The 25,703-nt window shown below is 35.8% G+C and overlaps 1 protein-coding gene across 8 annotated transcripts in view; it reads right to left on the bottom strand.

Moving 5' to 3' along the window:
• The window catches only part of CDH18 (cadherin 18), a 1,112,094-nt gene that overhangs the window by 35,263 nt on the left and 1,051,128 nt on the right, over positions 1 to 25,703 (bottom strand). For all 8 annotated transcript variants that reach the window (XM_073014822.1, XM_073014825.1, XM_073014827.1 and 5 more), the window contains one exon: positions 20,835 to 20,956. In XM_073014822.1, coding sequence (XP_072870923.1) covers positions 20,835 to 20,956 — 122 coding nt within the window. The remainder of the gene's footprint in view (positions 1 to 20,834; positions 20,957 to 25,703) is intronic.

The raw sequence follows: 25,703 nt of genomic DNA, 5'->3' as shown, positions 1-25,703 counted from the left end.
AATGAGATTCAAGAGCTCAAGGAGAGACTTGAGTAAACTAAAGAAGCTGTAAAGACGTTTATAAATTGTTAGAAAGAAAAATGATGGTCATAGAAGATAAAGGCCAGCCAACATAAGCATAGCAATGTTTCTGGAAAAGAACAAACACATAAGACATAAATGCATTGAAGGATATCATAGAAGAAGACTTTCCTATAATAAAGCAAAAGCTGAACCTGCAGGTTAAGAGAACTCAATCCAGAAAGGAAAAAAAAAAAAAAAAAAAAGAACCAAATAACCCTTAGATATATGTTGAGTTCCTAAGCTTCAAGTATCTTGTACACAGGGGCCTATCATGGGGAGGGGGGAGGGGGGAGGGATTGCATTGAGAGTTATACCTGATGTAAATGACGAATTGATGGGTGCTGACGAGTTGATGGGTGCAGCACACCAACATGGCACAAGTATACATATGTAACAAACCTGCACGCTATGTACATGTACCCTAGAACTTAAAGTATAATAAAAAAAAATAGAACATGAATTTCAATAGGTATGATCAGTCTGCTCTTAAAAAATAAATATTAAAATAAACAGACGAAAAGATATTTTCCTCTTTTGAAAATTATTATCAGAATGCTTAGGTGTCTTCATTCAACCCTTTCCCTAGAAAAGCGAGAAACAGAGAAAATAGTGCTGTGAAAATAGTATTTCCTGCTTCTGACATATATTGTATCCATTTTAGAAACTAATGTCATTTCTTAGAATATTATACTTAATTTCAACCAGTTCAATATTTTACAAGGGAGGTAATTCACCAAAGGATATCACAGTTAAAAACCTAAATTTCTCTCCATGTTCTGAGCCCATTGGTTTGTCAGAAAGATGAGGAGGAAAATAAAAGTACTGAGAAGTGGGGGTAAGTGAGCGTAAAACCAGAAAAGCATATGTTTTCAAGAAGTGACAGTGAAGAAAGTACTTGAGGATATAAAAAGAGATCAGCTTCCTCATTATGTTTACTGGGCTCACTCTTTCACCTCCTTTCCATCACTGCTCGAAAGACACATGTTTAGCAAGATACTATGTGCTCCTTACCCCTGCCTCCATCTCCAGATAAGTCTCTATCCTTCTCGATTTCCCTCCATATTTATTTATAAGCTGAAAATCTTATGATTTTCTTTTTTTCATTTGAAGTCTCTGGATAGACTGTTTTCCCCTTGTTTTCACTTGGAGTAGGGGGATACATTGATGGATAATCAGATACATTGTGACCATTCCAGTGCTGCCTCATCTGAGGAACATACCTACAATGGCTACATGTTAGTTACTTAATATAAAATTGAAATAAAATGTCAATATTTTAAGTTTTTTAAGGGTTAAGTAAATATTTAAGCAGGCATCACATACTCCATCACTTCCTCCCATACATACAAATATATAATGATGTTAACTCACCTTTTTCCCCTTTTTTATAAAACAAATGTTCTGTCTCCTTGCTCTTGAATTTTAGTGATTCTCCAGTGAGTGACACTATTTTCTCCACCACACCTCATAACATACTGATACATTTGCAAGTTTACTTTTTATCCAATATAGAAATTTGGAGTAGGTTGGTGAAGAACATTTCATGTGAGTTAACTGAGCTAGTTTATGGTTTCTGTTATCACTGCTGTGGGATTATTGTTTTCTTTATTATTCATTTAAAAGTTAGCATATACATCATTTTAATTATTTCTTAATATTTTTACAAATATGAGCTTGCTATATCTGTTAAACTCTGATATCATTCATATTCTGTTGTGTGTGTAAGGCATCTCTTTCACTTTTTTACAGATGATTTTAAATGCAAATTGAATAGAAAGCTCACATATGGCAATTGTGTTCTTTTAAGAGAGAAACTCCTGGTCTCTACATAAAAAATGAGGATTTGATTACCATGTTTTGTTTAACAATGTCCCAATCATCTGGAACTCTTATAGAATTGCTGATAATGTATCTAAGCTTAAATTTTTATTAATCATATTTCTGAAAAAAAAAGTTGCCAAAACCTAGAACGTTAGTCTGACTTAGTCTGAAATTCTGTAATATTTGCTTGGTCTGTGCTCTGTATTGGTATATTCAATTTTTCTGTTGTACAAATCACCTTGTCTCTTTCGTTAGGTAATAGAATTTACATTCATTGTTACTTTAGACTTTCTTTAGAAAAAATACTTGAGAAGTTAACATATTTATGATTTTTAGAAGTTATAAACTTCTGGCAGATATCTAGATAATTGCCAGGTTTCCATCATCAATATTTTCTATCCCTTTGTCAGAATTGTGATTTATAGCCACTGTGTTACCTTGTTATCTCTTTGTCCAATTGCTTTAGTAATGTAAAATCCCTAACGATATCTTTTTTGATTCTTGTGTCTTCTAATTGAATCCAAATGTTATTTATCATATATACATGATCTAATTAGTGCATAGAATGGTTATTTATTTTGAAAGATATCAAATAAATTATATTACAAATTTAGTCTACATTACAAAAGCAAAGAGTGAAAAAAAATAGACAGTTGCTATTTATAAATACTTACCAGGGAGCTTTTTTGATATCTACAAATAAATGTATCCACTTTTAAAAATATCAATTGTCTGTTAATACTAGAGTACTTTATTAGGGAAAAGTCAGTATCACAAATATATACAATTTGTCTAATCTAATACCATAGTGTTAGATTTGGCAAATGAACTTGCTTGGCTTAAGCATTTTACATTTTAAAAAGAAAGTTCTTTCTTTTCTTTTCTTTCTTTTTTTTTTTTTTTTTTTTTTTTTTTGGCAGAGACTTACTGTAATTCAGGCTGGAGTGCCAGAAGCACAGAAGCACAGTCTCTCAATCTCAGCTCACTGTAACCTTCACCTCCTGGGTTCGAGTGATTCTCATGTCTCAGCCACCAAGTAGTTGGGATTACAGGTGTGAGCCATCATGCCCAATTAATTTTTGTATTTTTGGTGGAAATAGGGTTTTGCCATGTTGGCCAGGCTAGTCTAGAATCCCTGGCCTCAAGTGATCTGCCCACCTTGGCCTCCCAAAATACTGGGATTACAGGTGTGAGCCACTGTACCCGGCCAAGAATGTTCTTAACTCAGAAATAGAAAAACAAATACCACATGTTCTCACTTATAAATGGAAGCTAAACAATGGGGACGAATGAACAGAAAGATGAAAATAATAGACAACAGCGACTCCAAAAGGGCAGAGAATGGGAATGGGAGAGGGTTGAAAAATAACTTGTTGATCACAATGTTCACCATTTGAGTAATGCATACACTAGAGGCTCAATCAATCCCAGCACTTTGGGGGGCCAAGGCGGGTGGATCACGAGGTCAGGAGATCGAGACCAGCCTGGTTAACATGGTGAAACCCCATCTCTACTAAAAATACAAAAAAATTAGCTTGGTGTGGTGGAGGGCACCTGTAGTCCCAGCTACTCGGGAGGCTGTGGCAGGAGAATGGTGTGAACCCAGGAGGCGGAGCTTGCAGTAAGCCTCGATCGTGTCACTGCACTCCAGCCTTGGTGACATAGTGAGACTCCATCTCAAAAAAAAAAAAAAATGCCCATGTAACCTCTCAAAAAGAATTTTTTTAGAAGACATAGTATCCTGTTTAATCAATGCATCTGCTTCATAATACAATCTTTAATAGTATCTGCACATGTTTATTTGATAACATCAACTTTTGTTATTTAAATGAGTTTGATTTTTGACAGTAAATTGACCTAGTTAATTTTTTCATGCAAAGTTATATGATTAATAATTGTATGTGGTGGAAGCATATAATGTTATGCAATAAAATTTCTTTTATGTGTTATTTTTGTACATTTATTTACAATGTAAGAAGGAATACAGAGGAAATTTAATATGCATAAAATAGAATAGACTCCCTTTATTTCTTCAATGTTTCTACTTTAGGCATATCTAATTTTTTCTTAATTCATTCTACTTTGGGAACTGTCTTCAAATTTCATGCATGCATGCCTTTCTTTTTAATATTTTTCTCAGGCAATATACTTAACAGATTTTTTTTTTTTTTCAGAACAGGAAAATATATTAACTTAGAGAACTATATTGTTGCAGTTTACATTAGTATCACAATTTGCCTGAACTCTGCTGTTACATGGGGATTAAACCTTCATAAAAAGCCAATCTCTTTGCCATAGCTACATTCTGATACGTTTAGATGTGCAGCATTCATAATAGAAATATCCGCAATTCTAAAAGCAATTGTCATTGAAAGAGGAACTGTCACACAGCCTGGCAATACAAATACACTTCAGAAAACTGATTTCGCCAATTGTTGTTTAAATAGAGTTTCTTATTCCAACTCTGCATCAGAGCGCATCGGATTTCTTCAAAAGTGTTTTCAGTATATGGTTAAAGGAGTCAAATACTACAAAACTAAAGAATACAGATTTGGGTCATTTCACTCTGTAATGGGTTAATCACACAAGTAGAGCACATACACTGGTAATGATTTGTCTAAATGTGAGTGCCACAAGCTACACTTTCAAACAATCTTTTCTTCCATCAATTAAAGCTTAAATTTATTTTGGTGGAAGAGGTGAAAACAAATACAGAAGCAACAGCATGATAAGTTCAGGTTATCTTATGATCACATCTAAAATCGTTCAATGGTAAAGGCAACAATGGCAGCCAAATGTATAGTGTTCTGAAGTGCAAAAAGGAGTAACCACATAACCAACTAACAAAACTTAATCAAAATATTAGAAGTGTAGTAACGTCAAATGCCAAGTGTAGTAATTACCTTTTTGATATGGTTAGGTTTTGTGTCCCCACTAAAATCATGTTGAATTATAATCCTCATAATCCCATAATCCCCACATGTCAAGGGAGACACCAGGTAGAGGTAACTGGATCATGAGGGGGGCTTTCCCCCATGCTGTTCTCCTGATAGTGAGTTCTCAGGAGATCTGATGGGTTTTTGTTGTTGTTGTTGTTGTTTGTTTTGTTTTGTTTTTTGAGATTGAGTTTTGCTCTTGTTGCCTAGGCTGGAGTGCAGTGGTGCAATCTCAGCTCACTATGACCTACACCTCCTAGGTTCAAGTGATTCTCCTGCCTCAGCCTCCGAAGTAGCTGGGATTACAGGCACCCGCCACCATGCCTGGCTAATTTTTTGTATTTTTAAAGAGATGGGGTTTCGCCATGTTGGGCAGGCTGAACTCCTGACCTCAGGTGATCTGCCTGCCTTAGCCTTCCAAAGTGCTGGGATTACAGGCATGAGCAACACACCTGGCCAATCTGATGGTTTTATAAGCAGCTCATCCCCCGTCTCTCAGCACTTCTCTTTCCTGCAGGATTGTGAAGAAGGTGGCTTGCTTCCCCTTGGCTTTCCCCCATGATTTTAAGTTTCCTAAGACCTCCCTAGCCATTCTGAACTGTGAGTCAATTAAACCTCTTTCCTTTATACATTACCATGTCTCAAGCAGTTCTTTATAGCAGTATGAAAACAGACTAATACAGTAAATTGGTACCATGGAGAGTGGGGCACTGATATAAACATACCAAAAAATGTGGAATTGACTTTGGAACTGGATAAGAAGGAGAGATTGGAACAGTTTGGAAGGCTTAGAAGACAGGAAGATGTGGGAAAGTTTGGAACTTTCTAGAGACTTGTTGAATGGCTTTGACCAAAATGTGGATGGTAATATGGAAAATGAAGTCCAGGCTGAGGATGGAGAAGAGGAGCCTGTTGGAAACTGGAATAAAAGTGACTCTTGATATGCTTTAGCAAAGAGACTGGTGGCATTTTGCCCCTGCTCTAGGGATCTGTGAAACTTTGAAGTTGAGAGAGATGATTTAGGGTATCTAGTGGAAGAAATTTTTAATAGCAAAGTGTTCAAGATATAACCTGGGTGATCTTAAAATCATTCAGTTTTATGCATTTCAAAGGGATGGTTTAAATTTGGAACTTATGTTTTAAAGGGAAGCAGAGCATAAAAGTTTGGAAAATTTGAAGCCTTACAATGCAATAAAAAAGAACAACCCATTTTCTGAGGAGAAATTCAAGCTGGCTGCAGAAAGTTGCATAAGTATCAAGGAGCTGTATGTGAATCACCAAGACAATGGAGAAAATGTCTCCAGGGCATGTCAGAGGTCTTCACGGCAACCCCTCCCATCAGGAACCTAGAGACCGAGGAAGAAAAACTGGTTTTGTGGGCCAGCCCAGGACCCTGCTGCTTTGTGCAGGACTTGGTGCCCTGCATCCAAGCCACAGCTAAAAGGGGCCAATACACAGCTCAGGCCATTGCTTCAGAGGGTGCAAGCCCCAAGCCTTTGTGGCTTACATGTGGTATTGGGCCTGCAAGTGCTCAGAAGCCAAGAATTGAAGTTTGGGAGCCTCCACTTAGATTTCAGAGGAGCTAAGGGAATGCCGGGATGTCCAGCAGAAGTCTGCTGCAGGGCTGGAGCCCTCAAGGAGAATGGCTACTAGGGCAGTGTGGAGGGGAAATTTGGGGTTGGAGCCCCCACAACAGAGTCTCCAATGGGGCACTGCCTAGTGGAGCTGTGAGAAGAGGGCCACTGTTATTCAGACCCCAGAATGGTAGATCCACCAACAGCTTACACTGTGTGCCTGGAAATGCTACAGACACTCAATGCCAGCCCTTTAAAGCAGCCAGGAAAAGGGCTGTACCCTGCAAAGCCACTGGAGCTGAGCTGCCTAAGGCTGTGGGAGGCCACCTCTTGCATCAGTGTGACCTGGATGTGAGACAAGAGTAAAGGGAGATCATTTTGGAGCTTTAACATTTGACTGCACTGCTAGATTTTGGACATGCCAAAGGCCTGTAGCCCCTTCCTTTTGGCCAATTTCTCCTATTTGGAATGGGTGTATTTACCCAATGCCTGTAGACCCATGGTACCTAGAAAGTGACTAACTTGCTTTTGATTTTACAGGCTCATAGGCAGAAGGGACTTGCCTTGTCTCAGATGAGACTTTGGACTTGGACTTTTGGGCTAATGCTGGAATGAATTATAACTCTGGGGGACTGCTGGGAAGGCATGATTGGTTTTGAAATGTGAAAGGGACATTAGATTTGAGAGGGGCCAGGGTAGAATGATATGGTTAGGCTTTGTGTCCCCACCCAAATCTCATCTTGATTTATAATCCCCATGTATCAAGGGAGAGATTAGGTGGAGGTAATTGACTCATGGGAATGGTTTCCCTCATGCTGTTTTTGTGATGGTGAGTGAGTTCCAAGGAGATTTGATGGTTTTATAAGGAGCTCTTTCCCCATCACTCAGCACTTCTCCTTCTTGTTGCCTTGTGAAGAAGCTGCCTTGCTCCCGCTTTGCCTTCCGCCATGAGTGTAGGTTTCCTAAGGTGTCCCCAGTCATGATGAACTGTGAGTTCATTTTTCCTTTATAAATTACCCAGTCTCAGGTAGTCCTTTATAGCAGTATGAAAATGAACTAATACACTTTTGAAAATAAGTATCAAATAAGTTTCCTAAGGACTACCCAGTCACGATGCTCTGTGAGTTCATCTTTCCTTTATAAATTACCCAGTCTCTGGAAGTCCTCTTTCCTTTATAAATTACCCAGTCTCTGGAAGTCCTTTATACCAGTATGAAACTGAACTAATACATTTATGAAAATAGGTAACAAATATATAAAGAAAGGAGGAATCCTATGTAAATAAACAGTTAATGAGACTTACCAAAGAAAAAGCAAGTTGTCAGAGATACATCCCTCTCCAAAAAGTATCAAATAGAATAAGAATAAGGTAACTGAATGCATAGAATAAGGTAAATCATATTTAGAGGACAGAATAAGATATGCATAGAATAAGATAACTCATGCATAGAATAAGGTAACTCATATTTAAAGGAGTTTGAAACTTATTTAGTCCTATATTTATAGAATTTCAGTCTTGGAAGGGCCCTGAAATTCTGACATTTGTCTTTATTTTGGAGATGAAGAAAGCACCTGTTAATGTCGAATAATATCATTTCTTAGACATGCTGTAGAGCTTTTGCAGTCAATGCGGGGGGTAAAACAGAGAACCCATAACAGCAATGTCACATTGAGAAGGGAGCAAGTCCTATGGAGAATGGATAAGTGAATCTATCTCATGAGAAAGTGGTGGAAAATATCAGAGGTCAACAGAAAAATTCAAGGTCCTAGGCCAGAAAACTGAGATCAGAGTTTTAAATTTGGGAGCAGATGTTCACATACAGAGAAAATACGTATCAATTGAACCAAGAGCAAGGGCTGGGTATTATTGCCCCAGATTTGCAGCAGACTACATAGGTAGCATTGGACTAGCAACCATTGTTGTGTCACATTATGAGAATATACTTTAACCTTAAAGCTTTGAAATGATCTTGAAATTTAAAAATAAAACTTACATGCTTATTTAAATGAATGTTTGAAATTATAATTAGTTAGAAAACAATGTCTGATGCAAACATAAGTCCATGCTTGGTTATTTACATCATATTTCAAATGACATTTTTAATTTACCAATTTTAGATCTCTGAGTAATCTAAACATCATGGAAATAGCTGGGCGTGGTGGCTCACGCCTGTAATCCCAGCACTTTGGCAGGCCGAGGCGGGTGGAACAACTGAGGTTGGGAGTTCATGACCAGTCTGACCAATATGGAGAAACCATGTCTCTACCAAAAATCCAAAATTAGCCGGGTGTGGTGGTGCATGCCTGTAATCCCAGCTACTCGGGAGGCTGAGGCAGGAGAATTGCTTGAACCCAGGAAGTAGAGGTTGTGGTGAGCCAACATCGCGCCATTGCACTCCAGCCTGGGCAACAAGAGCGAAATCCTGTCTCAAAAAAAAAAAAAAAAATATATATATATATCATGGGAATAAAGATTCATTGAGGCAAAGGGCCTAAGTTTTAAGAGTTGCCTTCTAGAAAGAAAGTAGTTGAGTGCTAACAAAGGTAATATTTATTCTTAGGCATCTTATTTTTAATGTGATGGCAAATGGTCTACTGTTTCAAGTTAATTTTCTAATCGTTTGTGGTATGAGAAGTCCAAATAACATGTTTACATTGACCTGTTATTTAGCAAATTTGCTAATTCCATTAAAAAAGTGTTCCTATTTCTCCACATCCTCTCCAACACCTGTTGTTTCCTGAATTTTTAATGATCGCCATTCTAACTGGTGTGAGATGGTATCTCATTGTGGTTTTGATTCACATTTCTCTGATGAGCAGAGACGATGAGTATTTTTTCATGTGTCTATTGGCTGCATAAGTGTCTCTTCATACCCTTTGCCCACCTTTTTTTTTTTTTTTGAGACAGTCTCGCTCTGTCACCGAGGCTGGAGTGCAGTGGCACAATCTCGGCTCACTGCAAACTCCGCCTCCTGGGTTCACGCTATTCTCCTGCCTCAGCCGCCAAAGTAACTGGGACTACAGGTGCCCACCACCATGCCCAGTTAATTATTTGTATTATTATTATTTTTTTTTTTTTTGCTTTTTTGTAGAGATGGGGTTTCACCGTGTTAGCCAGGATGGTCTCGATCTCCCGACATTGTGATTCACCCACCTTGGCCTCCCAAAGTGCTGGGATTGTAGGCATGAGCCACTGTGCCTGGCTCTTTGCCCCTTTTTGATGGGGTTGTTTGATTTTTTTCTTCTAAATTTGTTTAAGTCCTTTGTAGATTCTGGATATTAGTCCTTTGTCAGATGAGTAGATTGCAAAAATTTTCTTCCATTCTGTAGGTTGCCTATTCACTCTGATGGTAGTTTCTTTTGCTGTGCAGAAGCTTTTTAGTTTAATTAGATCTCATTTGTCTATTTTGGCTTTTGTTGCCATTGTTTTTGGTGTTTTAGTCATGAAGTCTTTGCCCATGCCTATGTTATGAATGGTATAGCCCAGGTTTTCTTCTAGGGTTTTTATGGTTTTAGGGTTAACATTTAAACCTTTAATCCATCTTGAATTAGTTATTCTATAAGGTGTAAGGAAGGGATCCAGTTTCAGCTTTCTACATATGGCTACCCAGTTTTCCCAGCACCATTTATTAAATAGAGAATCCTTTCCTCATTTATTGTTTTTGTCAGGTTTGCCAAAAATCAGGTGGTTGTAAATGTGTGGTGTTATTTCTGAGGCATCTGTTCTGTTTCATTGGTCTATATCTCTGGTTTGGTACCAGTACCATGCTCTTTTGGTTACTGTAGCCTTTTAGAATAGTTTGAAGTCAGGTAGCATGATGCCTCCAGCTTTGTTCGTTTTGATTAGGATTGTCTTGGCAATGAGGGTTCTTCTTTGGTTTCATATGAACTTTAAAGTAGGTTTCTCCAATTCTGTGAAGAAAGTCATCGGTAGCTTGATGGGGATGGCATTGAATCTATAAATTACCATGGGCAGTATGGCCATTTTTGTGATATTGATTCTTCCTATCCATGAGCATGAGCATGGAATGTTCTTCCATTTGTTTGTATCCTCTTTTATTTCATTGAGCAGTGGTTTGTAGTTCTCCTTGAAGAGGTCCTTCACATCCCTTGTAAGTTGGATTCCTAGGTATTTTATTCTCTTTGTAGCAATTGTGAATGGGAGTTCACTCATGATTTGGCCCTCTGTTTGTCTATTATTGGTGTATAGGAATGGTTGCTATTTTTGCACATTGATTTTGTATCCTGAGAATTTGCTGAAGTTGTTTATCAGCTTAAGAAGATTTTGGGCTGAGACGATGGGGTTTTCTAAATATACAGTCATGTCATCTGCAAACAGGGACAATTTGACTTCCTCTTTTCCTAATTAAATATCCTTTATTTTTTTCTCTTGCCTGATTACCCCCTGGCCAGAACTTCCAACACTATGTTGAACAGGAGTGGTGAGAGAGGGCATCCCTGTCTTGTGCCAGTTTTCAAAGGGAATGCTTCCAGTTTTTGCCCATTCAGTATGATATTGGCTGTGGGTTTGTCATAAATAGTTCTTGTTATTTTGAGATACATTCCATCAATACCTAGTTTATTGATAGTTTTTAGCATGAAGGGCTGTTGAATTTTGTCAAAGGCCTTTTCTGCATCTATTGAGATAATCATGTGTTTTTTGTCTTTGGTTCTGTTTATGTGATGGATTACATTTATTGATTTGCATATGTGGAACCAGCCTTGCATCCCATGGATGAAGCCAACTTAATCTTGGTGGATAACCTTTTTGATGTGCTGCTGGATTCGGTTTGCCAGCATTTTATTGAGGATTTTTGCATGGATGTTCTTCAGGGATATTGGTCTAAAATTCTCTATTTTTGTTGCGGCTCTGCCAGGCTTTGGTATCAGGATGATTCTGGCCTCATAAAATGAGTTAGGGAGGATTCCCTCTTTTTCTATTGATTGGAATAGTTTCAGAAGGAATGGTACCAGCTCCTGTTTGTACCTCTGGTAGAATTTGGCTGTGAATCCATCTGGTCCTGGACTTTTTTTGTTAGTAGGCTATTAATTATTGCCTCAATTTCAGAGCTTGTTATTGGTCTATTCAGGGATTCAGCATCTTCCTGGTTTAGTCTTGGGAGGGTGTATGTGTGCAGGAATGTATCCATTTCTTCTAGATTTTCTAGTTTATTTGCATAGAAGTGTTTATAGTATTCTCTGATGGTAGTCTGTATTTCTGTGGTATTGGTGGTGATATCCCTTTTATCATTTTTTATTGTGTCTATTTGATTCTTCTCTCTTTTCTTCTTTATTAGTCTTGCTAGTGGTCTAACAATTTTGCTGATCTTTTCCAAAAAAAAAAAAAAAAAAAAAAAATCTCCTGGATTCAGTGAATTTCTGAAGGGTTTTTTGTGTCTCTATCTCCTTCAGTTCTGCTCTGATCTTAGTTATTTCTTCCCTTCTGCTAGCTTTTGAATTTGTTTGCTCTTGCTTCTCTAGTTCTTTTCATTGTGATGTTACGGTGTTGATTTTAGATCTTTCCTGCTTTCTCTTGCGGGGATTTAGTGCTATAAATTTCCCTCTACACACTGCCTTAAAGGTGTCCCACAGATTATGGTACATTGTGTCTTTGTTCTCATTGGTTTCAAAGGACATCTTTATTTCTGCTTTCATTTTGTTGTTTACACCCAGTAGTCATTCAGGAGCAGGTTGTTCAGTTTCAATGTAGTTGTGCGGTTTTAAGTGAGTTTCTTAATCTTGAGTTCTAATTTGATTGCACTCTGGTCTGAGAGACAGTTTGTTGTGATTTCTTTTCTTTTACATTTGCTGAGGAGTGCTTTACTTTCAACTATGTGGTCATTTTGGAATAAGTACGTTGTGGTGTTGAAGAATTTATGTTCTGTTGATTTGGGGTGGAGAGTTCTGTAGATGTTTATTAGATCTGCTTGGTGCAGAGCTGAGTTCAAGTCCTGAATATCCTTGTTAACCTTCTGTCTCATTGATCTAATATTCACAGTGGGGTGTTAAAGTCTCCCATTATTGTTGTGTGGGAGTTTAAGTCTCTTTGTAGGTCTCTAGGGACTTGCTTTTTGAATCTGGGTGCTCCTGTATTGGGTGCATATATATTTTGCATAGTTAGATCTTCTTGTTGCATTGATCCCTTTACCATTATGTAATGGCCTTCTTTGTCTCTTTTGAACTTTATTGCTTTAAAGTCTGTTTTATCCGAGACTAGGATTGCAACCTCTGCTTTCTTTTTGCTTTCCATTTGTTGGTAGATGTTCCTCCATGCCTTTATTTGGAGCCTATGCGTGTCTCTGCACATGAGATGGGTCTCCTGTATGCAGCACACTGATGAGTCTTGACTCTTTATCCAATTTAGCAGTCTATGTCTTTTAATGGGGGAATTTAGCCCATTTACATTTAAGGTTAATATTGTTTGTGTGAATTTGATCCTGTCTTTATGATGTTAGCTGGTTATTTTCCCCTTAGTTTATGCAATTTCTTCCTGGCATCCATGGTCTTTACAATTTGGCATGTTTTTGCAGTGGCTAGTACAGGTTGTTTAGTGCTTCCTTCAGGAGCTCTTGTAAGGCAGGCCTGGTGGTCACAAAATCTCTCAGCCTTTGCTTGTCTGTAAAGGATTTTATTTCTCCTTCACTTATGAAACTTAGTTGGGCTGGATATGAAATTCTGGATTGAAAAATTTTTCCTTTAAGAATGTTGAATATTGGTCCCACTCTCTTGTGGCTTGTAGAGTTTCTGCCAAGAGATCCGCTGTTAGTCTAAAGGGCTTCCCTTTGTGGGTAACCTTGCCTTTTTCCCTGGTTGCCCTTAACATTTTTTCCTTCACTTAAACCTTGGTGAAACTGACAATTATGTGTCTTGCGGTTGCTCTTCTCAAAGAGTATCTTTGTGGTGTTCTCTGTATTTCCTGAATTTGAATGTTGTCCTGCCTTGCTAGGTTGGAGAAGTTCTCCTGGATAATATCCTGACGTGTGTTTCCACTTAGTTCCATTCTTCCTATCACTTTCAGGTATACCAATCAAACGTAGATTTGGTCTTTTCACATAGTCCCATATTTCTTGAAGGCTTTGTTCATTTCTTTTTACATTTTTTTCTCTAAACTTCTCTTCTCGCTTCATTTCATTCATTTGATCTTCAATCACTGATACCCTTTCTTCCACTTGATTGAATCGGCTACTGAAGCTTGTGTATGCATCACATGGTTTTTGTGCCATGGTTTTCAGCTCCATCAGGTCATTTAAGGTCTTCTCTACACTGTTTATTCTAGTTAGTCATTTGTCTAATCTTTTTTCAAGGTTTTAGCTTCCTTGCGATGTGTTTGAACATCCTCCTTTGGCTCAGAGAAGTTTGTTATTACTGACCTTCCGAAGCCTGCTTCTGTGAATTCAAGAAATTCATTCTCTGTCCAGGTTTGTGCCATTGCTGGCGAGAAGCTGCGATCCTTTGGAGGAGAGGAGATACTCTGGTTTTTAGAATTTTCAGTTTTTCTGCTCTGGTTTCTCCTGATCTTTGTGATTTTTATATACCTTTGTTCTTTGATGATGGTAACCTACAGATGGGGTTTCGGTGTGGATATCCTTTTTGTTGATGTTGATGCTACTCCTTTCTGTTTGTTAGTTTTCCTTCTAACAGTAAGGTCCCTCATCTGCAGGTCTGTTGGAGCTTGCTGGAGGTCTACTCTAGACCCTATTTGCCTCGGTATCACCAGCAGAGGCTGTAGAACAGCAAATATTTCAGAACAGTAAATATTGCTGCCTGATCCTTCCTCTGGAAGCTTCATGTCAGAGGGGCACCCAGCTGTATGAGGTGTCAGTTGGCCCCTACTGGGAGGTGTCTCCCAGTTAGGCTACACGGGGGTCAGGGACTCACTTGAGGAGGCAGTCTGTCCGTTCTCAGAGTTCAGACATTGTGCAGGGAGAACCATTGCTCTCTTCAGAGCTATCGGACAGGGACATTTAAGTCTGCAGTAGTTTCTGCTGCCTTTTGTTCAGCTATGCCCTGCCCCCAGAGGTGGAATCTACAGAGGCATGTAGACTTTTTTGAGCTGCGGTGGGCTCCACTCAGTTCGAGCTTCCAGGGGGCTTTGTTTACCTCCTGAAGACTCATCAATGGCGGACACCCCTCCCCCATCAGGCTACCAGACTGCTGCGCTAGCTGTGAGTAAGGTTCTGTGGGCATGGGACCCACTGAGCCAGGTGCAGGATATAATCTCCTGGTGTGCCGTTTGCTAAGACCATTGGAAAAGCACAGTATTAAGGCGGGGATGTCCCAATTTTCCTGGTACAGCCTGTCACGGCTTCCCTTGGCTAGAAAAGGGAAAACCCCCAACCCCTTGCACTTCCCGGGTGAGACAATTCCCCATCCTGCTTTGGCTCACACTCCGTGGGCTGTCCGACTAGTCCCAATGAGACGAACCAGGTACCTCAGTTGGAAATGCGGAAATCACCCATCTTCTGCATCAGTCATGCTGGGAGCTGCAGAACTGATCTTTTCCTATTTGGCCATCTTGGCAGGTCTTAAGTTACTTAGAAGTACATTCCTTTATTTGCAATATGATTTTTTAAGAAATAACTTTTAATTATCATCTAACTATACTTATTGTAATAAAGAAAAATGAGGTCGATTTTGTACATTATTAAATCTTGTGTTGTGGCCCAACAGACAGTATAATTTTGGTCAATATTTTGTGCAAATTTTGAAAGAACACATCATCTGAAGTTGGCATATTTGTCTATCAGTAAATTTTTATAATCGTAATGTTTAATTTTTAATATTACTCAAATTTTATGTGAATATTCTTTCAGTTACTTGGAAAAGTGTATAAAATCTCTCAATTCAAAAATAGTTTGATTTGCTTATTTAGAGGCAGCATTGACAAGTATATATACATTTAAAATTGCTATTTCTACCCAGTGTAAAGACTATGTTTATCATAATGAAGTTTGCCTTTTTACATGTAATGTTTTCCCTTTGATAATTTTTATGTGCATGTATAATTGCATAGGGATATTGATAAAGTTTCCATTAGAACTATGTATATAATTTCCTGTATTTTTTCTTTCAACTTTTTTCTCTCTTATATTTATAATACATCTCTTATAAGCAACACCTAATTGACTTTTAAGTCTATTCTGATAACAGGCACCATTTAATTTGAGTATTTAAGTGGTTTTATTTTAACATAAACACTGAAACACACTTTACATATTTTACATTTGTTCATGGTATTTCCACTTGTTCTATATAAATTTTTGTCTCATGTTTTGTTTTATGAAGTTCCACTAACATTACCCATTCAAATATTAAGTAATAAAATCTTTATTGTCCTTGTTTGTGTAATGAGATGAAACTGCATTTCTACAGCAAATATGAAAAACTGTCATTCTAACTTTGAGTTTTACAAACTTCATGCAAATTTCAGGATTATTTTGGCACTATTACATTAGTTATAATCTTCATATTTTGTTAGAGTTTACATTTAGCTTGGAAATGTGTCATTCTAGAATCCTTGAAAATACATCCTATGTGAAATACATAAAAAAAAATCTTTGTACTGTAACATATAGAAAACCACACACAGTAATTTTTCAAGTAATTGAGTTATTCTAATGTTAATGAATACTTTATAAACATAATTAAAATCAGGAATTAAAGCTTTAAACTTTGCCCTCTTTGGGATTAAGTATTTTTAAAAATTCCAATTTCTATCAGCTCGTTAGTTACATGTTCTTTTACTAATTTGATTGGTTAATTTATAAATTACAAAATAAATTTTCAACTTATAAATTTTATTATAAATTAATAGATTATCAATGTCCTCAAAAGTTACAAATTTAAAATATTTTAACTTCCCTTATCTCTTTCCTTTTTTATGATTTCTTAGACCATGTATACTCTCTATATTTTAAACCCTAGAAACCTTTGATTGCTTAGTTAGTAATCATTTAGTTCTGCTTTGTTCTTTAATGTGTCTTGCCAATAGAGTTATTTTTGTTTTTACTCAAGAAAAGCTTTAATGGTGTTTCTGACTTATGCTAAATAATGTTCACATTTTTGTTTGCCTAAATATGAGCTTTATTTGACTTTACTTTTGAGGAATATATTTGGTAGAAAAATAATATACGACTGTTAGTTATTTTCTAGTAGCTCTTGGGTGTTATCCTTTTATTGTTTTCCAGCTTTAATTTTTTCTCATGAAAATCTGATTTATTATTGTCCTTTTGAAGGTATTTTTTAAAATTTGTAATTAAAACTTCTACTTTGAGGTAATCGAAGATTTATAGGTAATTGTAAGAAATAATACTGAGAGATCTTATATACCTTTACCTACTTTCTCCCACAGGTAACATCTTGCAAAACAATGTCACAACCAAGATATTGACATTGATAAGAAGAACATATGAGCATTTCCATCACCATAAGGATATCTCCTGCTGTCATGTTATGGCCACACCCACTCCTTTTCATCTTTACCCTTGGACCCAACCTCTGGCAACTAATAACCTGTTCTCTATTTCCAAGTTTGTTATGGTGAAAATGCTATTTCAATGAAATTATACTTTATGGAAACTTTGGACATTGGCTCTTCTATTCACTCAGAACAATTTTCTAGAGATTCATCCGTTACTGCATGTATTAATTATTCATTCCTTTTCTTTGCTGAACCATATTTCATGCTATGAATTTATCACAGTTTGCTTAATCGTTCATCTATTGAAGGATGTCTGTGTTGGTTCCAGTCTGGATTTATTAGAAATGAAACTGCTATAAATAATTTTGTACATTTGTTGTAGAAACATAAAATTTCATATCTCTGTGGGAAATGCCCAAGAATATAGTTCTGAATTTTATGGTAATTGCAAATTTAATTTTTTATGAAACTGTCAAAATATGTTCCCGAGTAGCAGTGCCATTTTACACTTTCACCAATGATGCAGAAATGACCTAATTTCTCCACAATTTACCACAAAGTTTAGCTTTTATGATAGGCCTGTAGTGATATCACATTGTAGTTTTAATTTCTATTTACCCAATGTAAATAGAAATAAATTTTTAAAAAGATGTGGAATACCTTTGCATATGCTGGTTGGCTCTTTCTATGTCCTTGCCAGTAAATGTCTGTTCTTGTATTTTGCCCATTTTCAAATTGAATTTTATCTTCAGATTTTATTGTTGAGTTTTGAAACCTTTTTATAAAAACAAACTATAGGACTAAAAGTAGAAACTCTGTAGTTTGTCTTTTTATCATCTTAACAGATTTTAAGAGTAAAACTTTTAAATTTTGATGAAATTCAATTTATCACTGTTTCCTTTTATGACTCATGCTTTTGGTGTCAAGTCAAAGAATGCTTTGCCTCATCTTAGGTCCTGTGACTTTGATAGTGGTATCATATCTTTTTTTCTCTTGCTGCTTTTAATTTGCTAAAGTTTTACTTTCATGCACTGAGGTAAATTTAGCTTTGTAGGCAGTATGCTTGGTGGTTTTGTTTCTCTTAAGTTTATTCAGTGTTTGACTTGATATTTCCATCAATTTGGAATAACTTTCAGCTATAATCATCTTAAATATTTTTTCAGTCCCATTCTTTCTCTCATATGCCTCTGAGAATTGAATAACTTGTATATTAGACTTGCATGTCCCATATGTCTCTCATATTCTTATTTATATTTTCTTTATCTTTTCATGCTTCAACATGGCTTTTTTATTCTGACCTACTTTCCAGTTCCCTTATTTTCTCTTGCACTATGTCTAAGTTGCTGTTATTACCAACAATTGAGCTACTGTATTTTCTTAAATTTAAATTTTCCATTAGAATGTTTAACATTTTTTTCATCAACTGTGCTTTTATAATGTATTTCAAGAACATTATGTTAGGATGTATGCATCCATTTTTAATACAATTGAAAGAAAATTTGATAAATATTTAATAATGTATTTATACTATAAAATTACTTACTGGTTTTAAAATCATTGCATAGTAAAATACTTAAGAATATAAAATAATAATATTTTAAGTGAATAAATTATATAAACCATACAATGCTTTCAAATATAACTTTACTTTGTCCTCATTCATATTTATAATTTTCTCATGGGAAATGTTAAATTAATTAAGTAGAAGGCCATATCAGCTTGAGGCTATCACTGTATTTTTAGTTTTTGTGTAACAAAATGCTACCTAGATTTGTTTGATGGTTAATATTGAGTGTCAACTTGATTGGACTGAAGGATGCAAAGTATTGTTCCTCGGGGGTCTGTGAGGGTGTTACCAAAGGAGATTAACATTCGAGTCAGTGGACTGGGAGAGACAGATCCACCCTCAATCTGGGTGGGCACAACCTAATCAGCTGCCAGACAGGCTAGAATAAAACAGGCAGAAGATGGAAGAGCAGACTTGTTGAGTCTTCCGGCCGGCCTTCATCTTTTTCCTGTGCTGGATGCTTCCTGACCTCGAACATCGGACTCCACGCGCTTCAGCATTTGGATTCTTGGACTTAACACCAGTGGTTTGCCAGGGGATCTCAGTCCTTTGGCTACAGGATGAAAGCTGCACTGTTGGCTTCCCTAATATTGAGGTTTAGGGACTCAGACTGGCTTCCTTGCTCCTTAGCTTGCACACAGCCTACTGTGGGACTTCACCTAGTGATGGTGTGTGAGTCAATAATAAACTCCCTTTCATTTATGCATCTATCCTATTAGTTCTGTCTCTCTAGAGAACTCTAACACATTATGTCAACTAAAAGAAACCTAACTTAGGAATATAATTTTACTAACAAATAGCTGATTTTCAGGCAATTACAAGACAGCCAACTGGTCACTTTAGGCCCAAATAAAGCAAACACCCAGCTGTAGCCAATCAGGTCATTTCTCTACTTGGCTTCTGTGTTCAGCCTCTGAAAGCCTGTCGCTCACGATGCTGGATGGAGCTCTTTAAACTTCTTCTGATTCTGAGTGCAGCCCAATTTGTTACTCATTGATTGCTTAAATAAACCCTTTTAAATGTATTATGTCTAGAGTTTCTTTTTATTTTAACAACAGTGAACGTGAAAAAACTTTATGTTACAAAGCCAGCCATTCAGATATACATATTTTTTCCCTGACAGTATTAAAAATAAATAGGTAATGATTACTTTAGCAAGCCTCACTGATTGTCCTTCATACACGAATACAAAAAAGGATGCTTCTCAGGAGTATAATTTCAGCACAAGTTTTAAAATGACTTGGCATCATTTGGGAAGGGATACTCATTCTTGTTCACTACAGATAATAATAGAGTACTTTTGACTCAGAAAGGGTATATTTTGACTTATACCCTTTGAATACACAACTTCCTGTAATCCCTCCCCCTTCAGTGTGGGTATGACCTGTGTCTTGGTTCTGACAAACAGAATATGGCAAATGAGTTGATGTGTCACTCACTTGATTACATTACATTATACGAGGCTGTTTTGCCTGCAGGCTTGCTCCTCTTATTTGCATGATGAAATAACTGGACATATTGGGGAGGTCCAAATGGCAAGCAACTGCTGGTGGTATCTCAGAGATATGGGCAGCCTTGAGGAGTAAAGGAAAGTCTTGACTTTTTCAGGTCTGTATCAGAGAGAAACTGAATGCTCCCAACAGCCCTATGAACTTGGAAGAGATCCCCAAGCCTCGGGCGAGAAAACAGCCCTAGCAGACACCTTGATTAGAGTCTTGCGAGACCTCTGCAAAGACCCAGCTAAGCCATGCACAAATTTCTGACCTATAGAAACTGTGAGATAATAAATGCATTTTGTTTTAAGTTGTGGATTTTGTGTAAATTGCTTATACAGCAGAAAGGCAAATACACAACCCCTTTCAGCCTCCTACTTGCTCTGTTTGTATAGGCAACCAGACTTCCAAATTGCCTTGCTTCTTTAACTAGATGCCACACAACATCCAGCCTCTTGCCCCATGTTCCAGATCCATCTTCACTTCACCACCTTATTAATACATATATACTCTCCACGTTTTTAAAATTGAATCATCATTTAGTATCAGCATCACTCAATCATCGTTCGTGTGTCACTCCTGCAGATCCTCCAAAATAGACAGAGCTATCCCTCTGACACAATCAAGTCCATCAGCCTCATTAAGAGGAAAACATTTGCTATTTCCTCCTCATTTAAAGTAGGGTTGGACATAAAGCATTCAATATCATTTTATTGGTATAATTTATGCAGCATTCATGAATGAATCCATTTTTCTGAGTTACATTTCGGATCCAAAGAAAATTCAATCGCTATGATTCTCCAAAAATTATTTGGTACTTAAAATAAAGCTTTATGAAATTAGTTTCACTGAGTACAAAATTACACTGTGGGCTTTGGGGGATTATACCTAAGAATAATACAAATAAAGCCGCTTGCATTTATTCCATTCAAATGAGGAGGAAGGAAACAATTAACTTACCTGGCCAGGCTTAGAATTTTCACAGACAACAATATCATATTCCCTGGCAAGTTCAGGTGGATTGTCGTTGACATCCAGAACTCTAATACCCACTGTGACATGGCTCAGCAAATCAGGATTATCTGCAAAATACACAGGAATGTATTTAGTATTTCCATGCACACTTTAGTGGCTCGGTTGAAAACAAATCTCTTTAATACTGCAGCTTGTCACTGGTTCCATATGCTGCAGCAGGACCTTTGGCAAACGACAACTTTATGAAGGCGCTCTTTGCTAGAACTCATTAACTTACAGGAAGATGAAAAATGAACACCATGGCATGACATGAATGCCAAAATGATATTTTGTCATATCAAGGAAATTACATGTTATCAGGAACTCGAGTGGGAGAAAGTTGTCAGAATTCATTGTATGCTGTCAGAGTCTACAGGATGAACAATTGGTTTCATCATTAATCTAAGAAAAACACAGCAGCTTGTAAAAACATAATCACATAATCTTTAAAAAAGTCTAATGTTCAAATCTAACTAAACTCAAAGAAAACAAAAAATAAATTTATTTACACAAAGGATCATTTTCTTATTGTAGGATATATGTAGTGTGTGATGTTGACTCACACTTGAGGAAAATAAAGAGTAATTGAAGTCAAAATTTAGTATGAGATTCACACATGAAATTGACATGTAACTCTGGGAGATATCAAAATATATTCAATACTTGCAAATCCATCTTAAACCAAGTCTTTTCATTTTTTCAGTGGGTTTATTAATTCTGAGATGTAACAAAAACGTAAATGTCTGGTTTATTTTACTAGTCAAAGCTAGAGATTCAGAATACAAAATGAACAAACTAAATCTCTCTGTCTGGCTTTCTCTCTGCTAATGTATCTGCCATTCTCTGAAACAATTCAAATTTAAATTATAACAACATACTAATACATTAATAATAAGACTAGGTAAAAAGATATAACAATATTAGGAAAAAGGGAATAAATACTTATAGAGAAGTCATTCACGATGGTAAGAAAAGAGATGGTTTAAAAAGTATCTTAAGTAGCTCTAACGCAAATAGAAAATCTAAGTAGCACTGTATTAAAATAACTAGAGAAAATAAATTCTTCAGTAAAAAGTTAATTTTTGTGAAGAATGAAAAAAAATGTGTCCCTGATTTTTTACTTAAACAGGTAATTACAGTCTACACATTTTTCCCTAGAAGATATAAGAAAGAGGAAATATTTCAAAATTTTTATTTATTTATTTATTTATTTTGCTTGTGAAACTTTGGAACCAATACTCGACACTGCCACTCAGGACACATATGAAGTGTCATCTGCCTAAACAGAATCATAGTAAACACACTCTACTGCATTGTTCTTGATCATTCTTGATCAACTTTGTACCAGGAATATTTGTTTAGCTCAACAATAAAAGACGAAAGAGGTACAGAAAAGAAGGAAATTTTTATAAAGATAAAATAAAAGTTATTAATGAGTTAGTGAATTAAAGGAAGGATGAAAAAGCATATACATAATCGCTCTGACTGCTATCAGTGGTCACCTCTCACTGTCCTACCTCTGCCTTGGTGCAGCTTTCCCCTGGAACTGGAATGTGTTCTCAGGCATTCCATGCTTGGGCACAGGAAACTGACTCCTACTTCAAAATAGACTCTTTCCATTATGACTCAATATTACTTTACATCCCTAATGTACAATCACTATTCTGTAACAATGATTAAAAGCATAACATTTGGGATCAGGCTAATATCAGTTTTGTCTGTATACCTACTACCATTCTACGTCCTGTAGGAAACATCTTATCTTATTGAGCATGTGACTCATGACACTGCCTGCCCTGTCAGGGGCAACCATAGCAGTTATGAAAACCAAAAGGTTAGAGTAAATTTAAAGTAATTTCTGGTGCAAATTCAGTAACTGCTATCTGTTACTAAAAGTAGGATGATGTATAAAAATGTGGCTGTGATTTCAGATAATTAGGGGTGAAAACTCACTATCACTTTATAGCCACTCGCAGCCTTCTTGCAGCATTCTGGTCTTTTATGATATGAGATATTTCTATATTTGTGAACTGAAAAGTACCCATGGGTCTCTATATATTATTTCTCGTGTCCTTGGGTTAGTATTCTATCCTTTGAATGTCAATCACTCTACCTATAAAATGTAAACCTGTTCATGGGATTTACAAACATTCTGCTAAGGCTAAAACTGGGTAATTCTCTAAGGTTTTAAAACACTATTTCTAGTATTGTTATTATAATTTTTATTTTTATGCTTTGTTTCTAGAAAACAATTTTCATATTCTTTTGACAGCAGAGGAAATAAAATACATCGAAATCATACAAACTTAAATATAAATCATATTCTCAGCACTCTTCAGGAGCAGAACTTCAAAAAGTTATTTGCTATTTATTGATGTACTTTAATTATTTAATCTGTAAGCCAATAATAAGAGTTATTTGACTTGCCAAGTTGTGTTTTTGAGAAACAATTAACGGTAACTATGTCAACTTTAAAATACTGAGCCTGGGAAAAAGAATGTACATTTTAATAATTTTTGAATACTAAAATAGAAACAAAGCCAAAATACATGCATGCAATTTCCAGCACAAACTATGTTATATAAAAATCATCTGTGCTTTATGCAACGTTAATACAATAAGGACTCATGTCATTAGAGTGCTCCCTCTAGAGATAGTGATACAGAGAAAGTGCTATTCCAGTGCAAGTGGAAGCGGTATGCTACAATATCTAGAAGATATTTTATAACTTGAGAAACAATAATTTTTATCCAGTGATTACTTTTGGAAAGACTGATGTGTGTGTAACACTATGATGGGCTCTAGAGAACACAGGACAACAAAATATGTCATTCTTACAGATTTCCCACTTATCAAAATTGAATGGAAAAAACATATACTATTTTTTTCTTAAATATCATGACTTAATTGTTTAATTTACTTTTAGACCAAAGCCATTATTATTTAAATATGTGCCACCTAAACAATCTAAATGATGTCTATTAGTATATGCCTACTAGGGAATTTGGTAGATTTCTAATTTGATTATTCATATTCTAAAATTAGTATTAAAAATATTTGTCAAATATATGAATAGGTTAGTGTAATATTGTAGATTATTTTCCTAAAAATATGCTTTTATTGCTTTCATTATGAAAATTCACTCAAAATGAAAAGCCTTATCTACTATTATAATAACAATTTACAGGGAATATGAACTTAAATAACCACATTTATTGCTATCTAAGTTTCATAAATGCCCATGAGAATAAAGATGGTTTATAAATTGTATTTTTGGTCTGTCTGATTGAGAGTTCTATGAAAAGATTTCCTTATACGAAAATGTATAACTAAAATTATGCTCATTCTTTTGAATACTTACTGTGGACTGATGCTGGAACATTTTAACGTGCTTGGTTAATGTTCTGCTTGTTAACAAATAAGTTTCCATTATTTTCTTTAATAAATATATAACAATAAGTTTTGAAAACAGGTGCTCAAATGAAAACAAATTTCCACTTAAGTGTACTTGTTTGATTTGAAATGAGAGTAGGTTTTCCATTGTAAAATCTTGTATATGAAAGTCATATTTAAGTTTTAGGTAGAAAAAGTGAGCTAAATCAATTAATACATATTATAAACTACTTTATAATATTATTACATCTACTTAAACAATAATTTGTATGTAAAACTCTCACAATGCCTGGTACACACTGGTGCCACTAATATGCTTCTTTTTCTCTTTTTTTTTTCTATATTATTTAAATATCAGTAAAAAAATCAAATATTGTATTCAAAATAATTTGCTATAATGTATATGAAAGATGTATATCACATATAATAAATTACTCTTCAAATATCTCTTTACGGTATCCACATAAAAAGTTTTAAAGTAAAGCATTCTGTGAATTTTATGTGATAGAAAATTTAACCAACTCTACGTGTTTAAAAGGTCACTTATTTCATAGGAAGGAGCATAACATATGTGTAGAAATATTTCAAAAATTACAAAGCATTTAGAAACACATCACCCAAGATTTACCCCACATATTTATTCAACTTTTGTACTTTTACAATAAGTGCTCTCATTTATTACATAGTTATCATACAAATTCTAAATTGAAGTGAATTATTTAAAATGAATCTTGACTCTTTTCGATACATTATTGTGTTCCAGTGGCCTATGAATCCTCCATCAATTCCTTATATATCATTAATATTATTATCTGAGAGTCACATGAGTTAGAAGCTTTAAAATTAAGGCTGTGCCTTTGCTGTTAGGAACGAACACTTTGTTCCATTAACCAGAAATACAAAGTCAAAGTAATTTACCTCTACTTGAAAGTAATTACATTGAGATAATGTAAGAAATTTTATTGATTAAAAAGTAAATGAAAAACTGTATTCTATTCTTGTGAAAATGTCACAATTGGCCCACTCAATTATATAACAAAAATCTACCAAATATAACATTTATTTTCCACTTTTTGTAATAATTCAGTTTTAACATGTTTTCTCTATCTTAGGCTACTTGTCTATAATGCCTGTGAACTTTTCTGTCTTTCATCTTTATAGAGTATACAGGATTTATCTTGTGATGAACTGTTATGCTGTCTTTTGCACTTACAATTACAATCATATTTTTAATGCTGCTTAGAACTTTATTAACAAAATGGATTATAAGTTTATTCTTTCTTTTTCTGGGTGTGCAATCTAATTATAATAAAAATTTCCTGGCCGGACGCAGTGGCTCACGCCTGTAATCCTAACACTTTGGAAGGCTGAGGCGGGCAGATCATGAGGTCAGGAGATCGAGACCATCCTGGCTAACATGGT

This window comes from Chlorocebus sabaeus, chromosome 4 (assembly GCF_047675955.1).
Source record: "Chlorocebus sabaeus isolate Y175 chromosome 4, mChlSab1.0.hap1, whole genome shotgun sequence".
In the NCBI taxonomy this organism is placed as follows: domain Eukaryota; kingdom Metazoa; phylum Chordata; class Mammalia; order Primates; family Cercopithecidae; genus Chlorocebus; species Chlorocebus sabaeus.
Note: the sequence above shows the minus strand (reverse complement) of the source record. Positions and strands in the feature narration are given on the sequence as shown.